The sequence below is a fragment of the Hylobates moloch genome, unplaced genomic scaffold, assembly GCF_009828535.3.
Source record: "Hylobates moloch isolate HMO894 unplaced genomic scaffold, HMol_V3 SCAFFOLD_11, whole genome shotgun sequence".
NCBI lineage: Eukaryota > Metazoa > Chordata > Mammalia > Primates > Hylobatidae > Hylobates > Hylobates moloch.
The window spans coordinates 75,952,789-75,968,461 of NW_026652286.1; the positions used below are offsets into that span (position 1 = coordinate 75,952,789).

The 15,673-nt window shown below is 33.1% G+C and overlaps 1 protein-coding gene across 4 annotated transcripts in view; it reads left to right on the top strand.

The window, feature by feature from the left end:
- Positions 1 to 15,673, top strand: part of DYNC2H1 (dynein cytoplasmic 2 heavy chain 1) — a 388,044-nt gene that overhangs the window by 210,127 nt on the left and 162,244 nt on the right. For all 4 annotated transcript variants that reach the window (XM_032167257.2, XM_032167258.2, XM_058446233.1 and 1 more), the window contains 4 exons: positions 3,271 to 3,381; positions 7,416 to 7,571; positions 10,221 to 10,296; positions 15,332 to 15,540. In XM_032167257.2, coding sequence (XP_032023148.1) covers positions 3,271 to 3,381; positions 7,416 to 7,571; positions 10,221 to 10,296; positions 15,332 to 15,540 — 552 coding nt within the window. The remainder of the gene's footprint in view (positions 1 to 3,270; positions 3,382 to 7,415; positions 7,572 to 10,220; positions 10,297 to 15,331; positions 15,541 to 15,673) is intronic.

Here is a 15,673-nt window from a genome sequence, read left to right on the forward strand (position 1 = left end):
GTGGTACAAATAATATCTATTATGCTCAACTTAGTAATCTCAAGGGACATCAGTATTAAAATGTCATGCATTATTTATGATGATTTAAAAAGTAATATTTGACAAATTTTAAATTTAAATATTTTGTAAATATGTACAATTCTGCAAAATAAGATATTAATAGGAAGTCTATAAAAATCTTTTTTAAAAGGCATATAAGAGAAGCCAAGACATTTTTAATGAAGATTAACAGGGAAGCTTAGAAGACATATTTATACCATGAGTTTCTTTTTTTGCTCTTATTCTGTTGATCTGTATTGGGAGAAGAGACAAGTGGGGTGTCAGAGGGAACTGCCTAACTTCCTAGGTGCTAAGGAAGCTAGAGAATAAACTGAAGCAAACGTTTCATTTATCTCAAATGGACTCAGGAGAAAAATAATCTTAAGACAGGACAAGTCACTGGATAGGCTTTACATGCAAACCTAGATTTTATTCTAGTGCTTATTTAAGAAAGATGAGTAGGGTCTTGGGTAGTTAAAGATGATTCTGAAGAGATATTCCTTGAAAGTCAAATAGGATTTTGCTAAGTATAGGCAAATAAAGGATATCATGATTTTAATTCCATCAGCACAAGTAGAGATAGTGTTGGGGATGTCCATCCCTAGTACAAGGAATGAAGAGATGTCCTTGATAGTACTAGACAGGCCAGGCAGGGGAGCCTGGGGAAATTGAGCTAGACGACTAGGAAAGAGCTAGGTTGTGGAATACCCTGAGAACCATGCAGAAGATTTTGGAATTTTTGTCCTGGGACTTAGAGAGCCAAAGGAGGTCCTTAACAGAGAAGTTAGTAATTAATTAATTTATTTATTCTGGCAGTAGTATATAGAATAGAAGCAAACAGAATAGAGTAAATTGAGGGAGGTCCTGCCCTAGGTGTGAGGTATTAAAAATTTCTGCAGTCCTAATTAATTGGCAACTACACAATTCCACAAATAGTCAATAAATTTTTGATGAATAAGTTAATGAGTGAGTGAATGAGTTGATGGACCGTGACGATTCATGATTCATTACTTGTAGTCAAGAGAAGATACAGATTTTGGACTATTCATGTAATTCTATTATGGCTTTCTGTAAAAATTACTAATGTGTAAAAGTATAAAATTTATGTCTGATAAATCATATATGTTTTGTTTTGGGGTTTTTTTGAGACGGAATCTTGCTCTATTACCCAGGCTGGAGTGCAGTGGCACAATTTTGGCTCACTGCAACCTCCACCTCCCAAGTTCAAATGATTCTCGTGCCTCAGCCTCCCAAGTAGCTGCAATTACAGGCATGCATCACCATGCCTGGCTGATTTTTGTATTTTTATTAGAGACAGGGTTTTGCCATGTTGGCCAGGCTGGTCTCGAACTCCTGGCCTCAAGTGATCCGCCTGCCTCAGCTTCCCAAAGTGCTGGAATTGCAGGCATGAGCCATCGCACCTAGCCTGATAAATCATGTATGTTTTAAGATATATAAAAAAGACTGGCAAATACTTGTACTGCTTTCTGTGTCAAACAGTTGACTGATAGCTACTAATCTATGTAAAATATAATTACAGTTATTATCTTGAAAGCACATCTTAATTAGAACTTGTAGAAACAGTACATAATATTATATAATTTTTAAAATAACTGATTATTGGCCGGGCGTGGTGGCTCATGCTTGTAATCCCAGCACTTTGGGAGGCTGAGGTGGGCGGATCACAAGGTCAGGAGATCGAGACCACGGTGAAACCCCATCTCTACTAAAAATACAAAAAATTAGCTGGGCGTGGTGGCGGGCGCCTGTAGTCCCAGCTACTCGGAGAGGCTGAGGCAGGAGAATGGCGTGAACCTGGGAGGCGGAGCTTGCAGTGAGCCGAGATTGCGCCACTGCACTCAAGCCTGGGTGACAGAGCGAGACTCCGTCTCAAAAAAAAAATAAATAAAATAACTGATTATTATTTGCTTTTCTATTAGTTTGGATGGATTGATTGGATATAAATTTATAAATTTATTGTAAATCCAACTATATCCAGCTATAAATCCAACTATATCACAATGTATTGTTTCTTTTACCTTTTAAATTTTTTTAGATTTGCTGACCCAAAGCAAAGTTTTATATAAACTTTACATTTTAAAGTTATGAGGTGTAAATACATTTTATCCTTTGTAATTTTAAGCAAGCACGTTTTCATGGCCATTCTTTTGTCATTTTTTTTGTCATCTTAACTCTACATTTCATGTGATATTAAATGAATGTTAGTGTTAAACATAAATTATATTAAAATAATTTTTTGACTTCATTCTCTTTTAGAGCTATCAAAATTTCTTCTGTCATTTATTCATTTATTAAATTTACAGATACTTGCTGAGTACAAGGAAAAGCCAGAAATTGTGCCAGGTTCTGGTTACCTACAGAATTTGTACCTGCTCTCTAGGAACTTAATTTAGAAGAGACAGATCACATTAATATCTATATTGTGGGATGAGGAATACTATGGGAAAAATTTACAAAATGACATGGGTGATTAAATCTGCTTGGGATTGTGGTAGTGAAGAGTTAGAGAAGATATTCCCCTAAGACATAATATTTAAATTATATTTCGACAGATAAGTAATAATTTGTCAGATTACAAAGAGAATAATAGGCAGAGGAAATATGATGAATAAAGATAGTCATAAGAGTCTGGATAAATGACTAATGCCCACGGTATGAGAAGCATGGGCAGATGAATTTGTATGGTGAAGTTTTGAATTTATATTATAGGCCATAAGGTGCTACTAAAAATTGTAAATAAGGGAAGTAATATCATTATATAACTCTGTAGAAGCATGAATTAAAGCAGTGAGAATCTAAAGACCGTAAGAAGGCTGGTAGTTTAGGCATAGCAGTTATAGCTAACACTTACTTTGAACTTACTATGTATCAGGCACTATTTTAGTGTCTTACACAATTCTATGTGATAGGTACTATTATTATCCTTGTTTAGAGATGGAATAAGTCAAAAAGACCAAGGTCACTTAGCAGATTAGTGGCAAAGTATGAATTTCAACCCAGTCAACATGACTTTAGATGGAGATTCTTATTCATTACACTGAGCTAGTAATAGAAAAGATAAAAATTTAAAGGAAATATAACCAGAGCATTAAGAAATATATCAGAATGTCACAAAAGTTTTAATTAAAAATAGTTACTAATAATGTAATGGTAAAAGAGAAATTTTCGTATGTATTTAAGTAAATTTTTATCATTGGTTTTGTAAACAAGGAATTGAATACTCTTCAACCTAAAGATACCTTTCGTCTTTGGCTCACTGCAGAAGTTCATCCCAACTTTACTCCTATTTTACTACAGTCAAGTCTGAAGATAACATATGAGGTAAGAAGATTTAAGACTTGGATCACTAGTTGTATGAAAGCAGTAATCTATACATGACTTCTAAACCTTTGTAAACAACTGTAGAACACACAACTTCTTTTTACATTTAGATGAGGTATACATAGATAATAGCATAAGATGATATAAAATACATTTAAATCTTTTCAAATTTTATTTCATACTTAGTGTTTTGTTTTTATTGTGGTAAGAAACACATAACATGACATTTACTATCATAACCATTTTTAAGTGTATAGTGCAATATGCACCTTATTGTGCAGTAGATCTCTAGAACATTTTTTATCTTGCAAAATTGAAACTCTATGACCATTGAAGAGCAACTCTTCATTTTGCCCTATCCTCTGGCAACCACCATTTTGCTTTCTAAGAGTTTGACTACTTTAGCTACCTCATTTAGTAAAATCATGGATTATCTTTTTGTTATTTCACTTAACATAATGTCCTCAAGGTTCATCCATGTTTTAGCATATGGCAGGATTTCCTTTCTTAAGATAGAATAATATTTCATTGTATGTGTATACCACATTTTCTTTATCCATTAATCCATCAGTGCACATTTAGGTCTTTGACTTCTTGGCTGTTGTGAATAATACAGTGAACACTGGTGAGCACATATCTCTTCAAGATTCTGCTTTCAATTATTTTGGATATGTAGCCATAAGTGGGATTGTTGCATCGTATGGTGATTCTATTTTTAAGTTTTTGATGGAACTTCATACTGTTTTTCATAGTGGCTACATCATTTTACACTCCCACTAGCACTGAACAACTTGTCCACATTCTCACCAACACTTTTCTCTGAGTGTGTGTGTTTAATAGTGGTCATCTGAGTGGGTGTGAGGTGATATCTGATTGTGGTTTTGATTTGCATTTCCCTAGTGATGAGTAATGTTGAGCATCATTCATATGTTTGGACATTTATATATCTTATTTGGAGAAATGTCTTTTCAAATTCTTTGCCCATTTTAAAAATTATTTAATTTTTTGCTGTTGAGTTGTATTAATAGTTCATTATACTTTTGGGATACTAATTGCTTAGTATCTTATCAGATGTATGGTTTGCAAATATTCTCTCCCATTCTATAGATTGCTTTTCACTCTGTTGATTGTTCCCAACCTCCCTGCCTTCCTTCTATCCTTATGTCCATCCATGCTTGTATCTCTCTAACATGTAATGCTAGGTAGATCCAACCCAAACTCTATATAGCTAAAATTGTGTTTGTAATGATATTTTATGATTTGTCAAAGTCATAAATAAAATAGCGAACTATTAAAACTTTCATTTTATTAGTGTTTGTAACTACATGCTTTTTTTTTTTTTTTTTGAGATAGGGTCTCGCTGTGTTACCCAGGCTGGAGTGCAGTGATGCTGTCACAGCTCACTGCAGTCTTGACCTGCTGGGCTCAAGCAATCCTCCCACCTCAGCTTTCTGAGTAGCTGGAACTACAGGTGCATCACCACACCCAGCTAACTTATTTATTTATTTATTTATTTATTTTCTTGAGAGAGGAGGCCTCACTATGTTGCCGAGGCTGGTGCTGAGCTTCTTAGGCTCAAGCAATTCTCCTGTCTTGGCTTCCCAAAATGCTGGGATTACAGGCATGAGCCACCGTGCCTGGTCCTACCTGTTATTTTAGATTAGTATTGCTCTTTTTCATCTGAAGGTGTTAGTTTCATTTAAGGAAGAAAAAAGGGTAAGCATTAATCCAGAAATGCAAAGATGATTTAATATTAGAAATATTTTAATTGAATGATTATAATAAGGTCTAGTAAGAAAGAACTTTCCCAGAATCTTCTCATGCTACAATCCCACTATACAATTCTACTAATCTATATTCTAGAACTGGATTGCATGAGCCATGAGGGCAGGGGGTGTTTTTTTTTTTGCTTGCATTTCTGAACTTTGCATGTAATTCAAGGCCAAGTAAGAGGAATTCAGTAAATATTTCAATAAGGGGGTATTATTATACCAGGTAAACTGTTCCTTGAATGTTTTAATGTGTAACCTTTTCTGGGATCTTGTTAAGAGGTAATTTGATTATATTTTTATGGAAATTTTCAATTTGATTTCAATTATTAGTGAATTTTTTTTATTTCTTGAATCACTATAGGAAATTTTAACTATCTTAGCTTAGACTATCTGTAGTTCATTGAGATGTTCAAAATGATTATATGTATGTGCATATATAAATATGGGCATATATTATTTTTTAAAATTGTTAAATTCACCTCATTATTTTTTCCTTTTTTCGATTAGTTGTCAGGGTTGTTTAAAAAATTGTTTTTCCAAATAACTGTTGCCATACTTATTGCTTTTTCTTATTCTTTTCATTTCACTGAATTTTCTACTTTTTTCTGTTTTTCTTTCTAATGCTGTCTTTAGATTTTTTCTCCTTTTATTCTTCCTGATTTCTTGAGTTGAATGCTTGTTTTCTATTTGCTTGTATTCGTACTGAAATTGTTCTAAGTCTGAATTTGCAGCTTAATATGTCTTTGGCTTTATTTCATGATTTTGGCATATTAGTGTTTTTGTTTCATTTATTTTTCAGTCTGTACTTATATGTGATTTTCTCTGTAACTGTATAGGATTTATTAATTTGTATGATCTTTAGTGTAGTGCCTTTTTAAAAACTCGAAGTGGTTGTTTGGTTTCCTATTAATGTCATGTTTTATTGAGTAGTGTGCAGAAATTTGGCCTTATCTAGGATAGTTTTTGTAAATATTTCATAAACATAAAAGCTTTTTCAAAAACATAAAAATAAAATTACACTTTTAAAAAGTGTAAATTTGATAGGTACTTAATACTTCAGTAGTGTATTTTCTTTTCTATTTTTTTTTTTTTTTTTGAGACCGAGTCTTGCTCTGTGCCCAGGCTGGAGAACAGTGGTGTAATCTTGGCTCACTGCAACCTCTGCCTCCTGGGTTCAGGCAATTATCCTGCCTCATCCTGCTGAGCAGCTGGGATTACAAGTGTGCACCACCACACCTGGCTAATTTTTTATTTATTTTTTGTATTTTTAGTAGAGGCGGGTTTCACCATGTTGGCCAGGCTGATCTTGAACTCCTGACCTCAAGTGATCCACCCACCCCAGCTTCCCTAAGTGCTGGGATTACAAGCGTGAGCCACCATACCCAGCCACTTTTTAAACAAGAAAGTCATTTTACTTAAGAAATAACAATGAAAAGGATTTCAAAGGGGATGCCTAATTTTTGTAGTAGCCATTCTTAAAGTATTGGCCTGAATTTATTATTTTTATGTTAGAAACCATTTTGGAAGAAATATTTTATTTTTAAAACAAGCTAATTAGAATAACTTGGGCAGAAAAACCCACATTATATATTTTTTAATATTAGAATTCTTTTTGAGGGGGTTATTTTGCTATTTTTCCACGAACGTGAAAAGTTATCATTTTGATAATTTGAAAAATAATGACAGATATGATACATATGGATGAACATTTTAAAAAATTTTATACTAGTCTGATATATAATTTCAGTTCCTGGATTTTTGTGTCTGTGAACCTAGCAATGTTAGGTAATACTTTAAATTTGGACTAATGCACAAGGAACATTAGTTGACATTCTATGTAAATGGTATGTTGAATTCCTCATGGAAATTCAAATAGCAACTAGTAAGGGAAAGCTGGCATATTAAACTCAAACACCTGTCCCATAACAATCAATATCACATTAGTATTATAAGTAGTGATTTAGTGTCAGTGGGGAAAAAAAAAACCTCTCAATCATCATATAAAACTTATTTGGTTATTTTGAAATATTATTATATAGATTTTTAGATTTGAATAATTATTCTATATTTATATTTGAGATGAACTGTTAGATATAAGCAATTTAAAACTAGTTTTATGTACATTTTGAAGTAACGTAATTTTACTCAAACCTGGTAAGCAGTGAAAAATTTTCTTTAAATTATGTTCTTAAATATGTTAAAATCTGATATATTTTACTTGTAGGATTTTAGCAATAGGATGTCTGTTGATTTTTTTTCTAGTCACCTCCAGGTTTAAAGAAGAATTTAATGCGTACTTATGAGTCCTGGACTCCTCAGCAAATTAGCAAAAAAGATAATATACATCGAGCTCATGCTCTCTTCAGTCTTGCGTGGTTTCATGCTGCGTGTCAAGAAAGAAGAAACTATATTCCTCAGGTAAATAAGAACATGTCTTGAATACATTCTAAGCTTTATATTTTTGTAAAAATCTTTTTGTGTCCAGGCATGGTGGCTCATGCCTGTAATCCCAGTACTGTGGGAGGCCGAGGTGGGCGGATCACCAGAGGTGACCTACATGAAAAAACCATCTCTAATACAAATTTAGGATGCCACCCCACATCTGGAGGTGAGGCAGGAGAACCTGAAGCCTGTAGTTCCAGCTACTTTGGAGGCTGAGGTAGGAGAATTGCTTGAACCCAGGAGGCAGAGGTTGCAGTGAGCTGAGATCACGCCATTGCATTCCAGCCTGGGCGACAGAGCAAGACTCTGTCTCAAAAAAGAAAAAAAAAATTTTTGTAATGTGGTATAAATCGCTACATTTACATATTTACGTATTTACATAATAATTTGGCTCATGACTTAAATTTATATCCTTAATTTGATCTTTTCTGCTAATCTTCTACACTGTATGTAGCTAACTACTTCACATCTCATTGTATTAAAGTATTAAGAACAATCTGTGACCCACTATAAGCCCTCAATGAGTGTTAGGTATCATTTTTATAGTTTATATTGCCTAGACATCTCAAACTTCAAAACTTGTATTCCCCATACCAGTCAGTTCTTCCCAATAAAAGCCGTTGGTATCTGTCTACTTCCTCAGTCTATAGACCCAGGAGCTGTTCTTGGTATGTTGTGTTTCTTAGCTTCCCTATCCAATCCATCATCAAGTCTTGTTAATTCTACTTCCAAAATATAGTTGGAGAATGTCACTTTTTTTCACATCATACTTTTGTTCTCATAAAAATCATAACACTGGAGGTAAATGTAGACAACATATGTGTGCCTATGACATGGTCTCTAACAATAGAATTGTTAGAGACAATTTTTATTAGAGAACATGTCATAAGTATATATATTAAGCAATATTGATAGCAACAGTTTTCTAATTTGGGGGTTTTAAAAATATTGATCTTCAAGGTATTAAACATTTTTTAAAAATAAACTTTTTCACATATACGGTCTAACAGAATGATACAAGAAATTTTATTAAGACTTTTGAATTGTTAGTTTAGATAAATATTAGAGGAATTTTGTTAATTGTTGATGGGTACATATCCTTTAGAGATCTTTAATTCTTAAATCTGCTAACAGCAAAATTTAAATCTTTTGTTTTCATAATATCCATATAGCATTTTTTAAAAGTATCCAAATGCTATTGACCCCAAATTTACACATACAACTCAAATCAACTTTCTAGGCTGTATGTTTGCACATCTAACAGTCGACATACCCAGTTGGAGGTCTCAAACATGTCTGAAAATTCACATATTCTGGATCAAGCACTAGAATTTAAGCTTCCCAAGTGCACAGATATTTGTCTCTTGTTCATTGCTATACTTTAATTGACCAAAACATGGCCTGGTATATAGCAGTCCAAAACTTACGTTTTTGTTTAATGTGTTTGTTTAAATGCTTTGCTAAGCTTTTGTTTGGTGATCTCATGATATTCCTTCCCAAACCTTGTATTCTTTCAGTGTTTTACTTATTAAGAATGACATCATCCATCATCAATTTGAATGAGCAATAAGCTTAGAAGTCATTCTTAACAGCCCTCTTTTTCGTGTCTTCATACTCCATTACAATCCAATACAAAAATTCTGTTAGTTTTATTTTCCTAACGAGTTCTTAAATCTGTCTACTTTTATCTTTGTATGTCACCCCTCTCCCCATTAGGGTGACTTTCCCTCTCCTCTAGATTAGGTCAGCTGTCTTTCATATGTGTGAAACATACTAAATGTTTCGCTCCATCAAAGTTATTATCATTTTATAGTTGCATATGTATTCGAGTGATTGTCTCCACCCCACTCTTTCCCACGTTTTACTGAAAGCTACATGAGGGCAGGGATAATTTTTTTGTTCATTCTTATATTCCCAGAGCCTGACATATAATACATATTTTTAAAATATTTTTTGAGTGTTGAATGAATGAATGAAATTTGTATCAGTATTCCTAAATAATATCCAAGTCTAAATATATTTTAATTTGAACTTATTTTATTACTTAGAACTAGTCAATAGAAGCCATATAGAAATTATTTTATGTTTCAATTTATTGTCTACACAATATAGAGCTCTATGAATATTCATTTTATGCAAACATTGTAGCTATTAGTTATAGGTATATAATTTTATTTAGTTCTAATATGAATGCCTTGTGGGTTCAGTATGAATGAATATACTGCTATATGCTTTTGGGCCTTTTTTGTGCAGAATTTTTTTTTTTTTGTATGTTTGTGGAGAAAATCCACAATTCTGAAGGATAACGTTTTAGGAAATATCCCAATGTATATATAGTAATTAGAATAAGAAATTCAGTATACCAGTTTGTTCTCTGTGACTGTGTTGCCACATAATAACTAAAATTAGTATGGTATTATAAAGTACTTTTCATGCTATGGCCAGTAAATTTTTTTTTAAGTTTATTGTTATTTTAGATTTATTATGTGTTGGTTTTATTAAAAATTCTCAGGAGTTATATATTTTTAAGTCTATATTGATCATTTCATTTAAGGACAGTGATACATACATATATATCTTTGACTACTGCTTAGTAGTTTACTTAAAAAAATTGTTTTTTGACAGGGTTGGACAAAGTTTTATGAATTTTCTTTATCAGATCTTCGGGCTGGGTACAACATTATTGACAGACTTTTTGATGGTAAGTTCTAACAAAAAGTTTAATCTCATATTAATAAAATATTTTATCTGAGGTCTTACTATGTTTTCTTCAGAAGTGGCTTAACTTCCTATCACAAAATTTGCTTTTGCTTTTTATTTTATTTTTTATTTGACTGCTATACCTGTGTTATCTCAGAGTTCTTATATGGATCTGTTCTTACATGGATTCTTCTTTCTGGAAGCAGAAGGCTAGAAAGACCTTGTTTTCACTTTGTGGGTTTCAAAAGTTTCAGGTACTAACTGAAGTTTTCAGATGTCTTTCAAGGGAACTGTTAAAATTCAGGAGTATAGCAGGCTAAGATTAGTACCAAGGATTTGTGGAGTCATAATTGAATTACTAAGTAGGATTCAGGAAACAAGGTACAAATAATAGATTGAAACACAGCAGCAAATAAAGCCATGTAATCTGATCCCCTAAGACCATCTAGCTATCAGCCTCCTTGAAAACAGGAACAGTCTAATCTCTAAAGTTTATTGTGCAGGGTGAAGTGAAGGGAGGGGGACACTAGAGTTTAGACCAATGATGGATTAGAGAATATAATATGTTGATAGTAATCTCAAACTTCAAAATGTCACAAACAGACATTTCAATTCCTGTCTCCTCCCCACCCCCAACCCTGCAACCCTGCCAAATACTTTTTCCTGATTCTGCCTCCGTTTCAGTAGATGGTCCACCATTCATGTATTAATAGTTGTTCAAGGCTAAAGCCTGTGAGTCACCCTGGATTCTTTTTTTTTTTTTTTTCTCATCCTCAGACATCCAGTGCTTTGGCAATTTCTATCCTTTGCAAATCACATCATGATTCTATTCGCTTATTTTCCAATGTGTTGGCAGTCCAGGCAATAATTTCTTACCTGGTCTTCTTCCACTTTAGCACCCTTGCAAACATTCTTCATACCATAAACAACTTTAGTTTTTAGAAATACAAACCAAAGCATATAATTTTCCTGTTTAAAACCTATATCCATATTTGGCATCTTTATGTTCCTCAAACAAGCCAGACTTGTTCTTACTTGAAGGTTTTAGTAGGTGTTCTTCCTTCTGTCTGAAATGCTTTCCTCCCAGACTTTCATATGGCCTTCTTCTTCCTATTGCTCACTTCTCAGCTTAGAGGTATCCTCTTGAGAAGAGAATTGCTTCTGGAGATTGATTTCTTACTGCTGAATCTGAAGTAATCTAATCATTCTCTATCCCTTTGTCTTGTCATATTGTCTTAATACATTAGTACTAGCTCAGTATCTTCTTGTTTATTCATTTATTTTCTTATTTTGTTTCTCTCTTTCCACTAGAGCATAATCTGTTTTAAAGTAAGATCTTTGTCTTGTTTACTGTGTATATCCTTGAGCTTTATTTTTTTATTTTATTTTTTTTATTGTACTTTAAGTTTTAGGGTACATGTGCACAATGTGCAGGTTTGTTACATATGTATCCATGTGCCATGTTGGGGTGCTGCACCCATTAACTCGTCATTTAGCATTAGGTGTATCTCCTAATGCTATCCCTTCCCCCTCCCCCCACCCCACAACAGTCCCCGGAGTGTGATGTTCCCCTTCCTGTGTCCACGTGTTCTCATTGTTCAATTCCCACCTATGAGTGAGAACATGCAGTGTTTGGTTTTTTTGTCCTTGCGATAGTTTACTGAGAATGATGATTTCCAGTTTCATCCATGTCCCTACAAAGGACATGAACTCATCATTTTTTATGGCTGCATAGTATTCCATGGTGTATAGGTGCCACATTTTCTGAATCCAGTCTATCCTTGAGGTTTATAACAGTGCCTAGCCCATCATAGTTACTCAATTATTATTTCAGTTAATAGCATCAGAAATTTTTTCTGTAACTTGTCTTTGGCAAAAGGATAAGGATGGACAGCTAGGATGTGGCCAAGTCCCATTTTAATTTATATATTTTTGAAGTTTAAAAAAACCTATTTAATGAAGTATATGGACAAAAAGTACTTACAAGATTATGGCTCATTGAAATTTCCACAAACTGAATTCCCCCACGTAGCCAGCACCTTAATCAAGAAACAGAACATTGTAAGTACCACTGAATCTACTCATGTAATGTTGCCTTTCAGCCTCTACCATCCCCCAACTTTATCTTCCCCTGTTCCTGAGGTAGACACCAGACACCTAACTATATAGATTACTTTTGCCTGTTTTTGTAAAACTGGAAACATACAGCATATATGCTCTAGTGTTTGGGTTCCTGTAGTTAACATTATATTTGATAGATTCCACTATATGTTTGCATTTAGTTGTAGTCCATTTATTCTCAATGCTATACAGTATACCTTTGTGTAATTATATGTATTTCTGTTGATGGACATGTTGGTAGTTTTGAGTTTGGGATGATTATGGGTAATGCTGCTATACCTTTAGGTGAGTATATAGATATATTTCTGTTGAGTATATATGTAGGAGTAGTATTGCTAGGCCACAGGGTATGCATTTGTTCACCATTACTAGTTAATGCCAAATAGTATTCCAAGAGAATTTTCTGTTTGTTTAAAAGATTTTTTTAAAATTCTACATCAGAAGTACACATAAATGTACAATTCAATAAATTTTCCATAAATTGAACCTATGTAACTTGCCCAAAATAAAAAAAAAATAAAAACAGCATTATCAGTGCTTTAGAAGTGCCTTCCTCCTACTCCTTTCTACGTGCGACCCAATATTCCCCACCTCATACATGGGTAACTACTTTCCTGAACCACACGAACTGTTGTTTTTAATATTTGACACGGATGTTTTTTGGAGGATATAGTCTAATACTTTTTTCAGCTTGCCTAAAAACTTGGTAATTTTCCAAAATGCTTTTGAATATGTATTTAACTTTTATAATACCACTATGAGGCTATTAGTGTTAGTGCCCTTTCACAAAAGACAAAAACAAAACAGAATTTGAATGATTTATCATTGTGTTTCACATTTGTGATAGAATTAATTAATAGCATTGTAAGACATAGATCTAATACTTTTTTCAGCTTGCCAAAAAATTTGGTAATTTTCCAAAATGCTTTTGAATATTTATTTGACTTTTATACTACCACTATGAGGCTATTAGTGTTAGTGCCCTTTCACAAAAGAGAAAAACAAAACAGAATTTGAATGATTTATCATTGTGTTTCACATTTGTGGTAGAATTAATTAATAGCATTGTAAGACATAGATATATAAATAGATATCTTACACCATTATGTTTTGAATAAAAGGCAGATGCTTTAAAATGATACTGAATCTGAGTAAAAATCTGTTAAATCTTGATTACAGAATTTTCTGACACGAAGGAACTTCCACATGTATAGAATTAAATGCCAAAATAGAGAAAAAGTTCTAACTCTTGGGAACAACTGGTATTGAGAGTAATAGCCATGTGACCTAGAGCAAGTTTCCTAATCTTTAAGCCCGAGTTTCCTGATCTTTAAATTAGGAATAATAGTAGACACTACCTCAGTTTATTCAAATATCCAGAAGTTTAAATTACAAAAGCCACATGAAGCATTTAACATTTAGTACATTTAATATATGGAGTTAAGCTATCAGTAATTGTTGGCTGTTATTATTATTGCTATTGTTGTAATTTAAGTTCTATTCATTTTATTTTATCCTGAACAACATAAAATTTGTTTTGAGAAAAATAGGTAGAAAAAAATAAGATTTTCTTATAAAAATTCTATAAAATATTTCACATAATGGCTGCTGTTTCTGTTTTATAAGTTGAAAGATACACTAATATGTCTGTATTCCTTAATGACTTATCAATGACTGGCTAACTTATCAGTGACTGACTAAATGATAAAGGTATCATTTAGTGAGTATCAGGACAACTAGAAATTTGAGTCCTGGTGAAGTCCTTTGTTTAGTCACTGTTGACAGTAAGATGTAGGCAGATAACAACTTTATTCTTCCACTATCTAGGTCCCCTTATCCTGCAGGAGGCAACCTAAATCCCTTATGTTCCAAGGCATGTAGATAATCAATTTTTGTCATATCTCTAAATTTTATAGTAATGAAATAGAACTATGCTAGTAATGCTAACAATGAAGTTGATTAGCTAGTTTAAATGTAGTTATGTGTCTCCTGTATTTACTGTAGATCTGAGATTTAATTCTTACATTTTAACATTACGACAAAATTGTGATGACAAGGATATTTCTGTTGCAAAATGAGATAATATCTTATACAAGAAGTTCCTGACCAACATGGTGAAACCCTGTCTCTACTAAAAATACGAAAATTAGCGGCGTGGTGGCATGTGCCTGTAATCCCAGCTACTCAGGAGGCTGAGGCAGGAGAATCGCTTGAACCTGGGAGGTGGAGGAAGCAGTGAGCTGAGATTGCGTCATTGCACTCCAGCCTGGGCGACAGAGTGAGACACTGTCTCAAAAAAACAAAAAGTTCCTTTGTGGTTTTTTAATATTATATTTCTCTTCTATTAAAATAGAAGGTGGATAGTTGACTATGTAAAATCATGACATTTAGAAGAGTGTAATGTGTGAAGGTGTTTTGTAGAGTCTCCCTGTTAATCAGATTATTTTATAAACTGACAGTTTCATCAAATGTGTAAAATTATGTTTTGGATAGGTTCTCTTAAGGAATTTCCAATTTAAGTAGCCAGGATTGTGTGGCAGATAATTCAGATAATCTGACTGGATTCAGAGTACCTCATTTCTATTTCAGATCTTCGAGATTGTATAACTTTCTCATTTTGGTGCCTCAGCCTCCCTATCCCTCAGGAAGGTTTCTCCATATGTATAATTGTATAATATTAATATTTCTATCTTTGCTATAAGGATTAAGTGAATTTATACATGTAAAATATTTGGAAAATTTTACTTGATTAAAAAATCTCAAATATTTAGTACCATTAATATTAATAGTCATTTGAATAAATGATTTAGTTGTATTAAATATATTTTGCTACATGTTATAAATATAACTCAAGCCAGGAATTCAGTTAATATTTTAGAAATGAAATTAATAAGAGTATTTTTTTAAAATTATAGGTGCCAAAGATGTACAATGGGAATTTGTACATGGTTTACTTGAAAATGCTATTTATGGAGGACGTATAGACAACTATTTTGACCTTAGAGTTCTTCAGTCGTACCTGAAGCAGTTTTTTAATTCTTCAGTTATTGATGTATTCAACCAAAGGAACAAGAAAAGCATTCTTCCATATTCCTTATCTCTACCACAATCCTGCAGCATTTTGGTAGGTAAAATGAATGATTTTCAGTCTATTTCCAGGTAGATAAGTGAATCGTTTCTTACATTGTTAAATACATGTTACTTCTTTTCAAATGCGCAAGTAATTATTCACAGTTTGAATTATTTGTTATGACAAT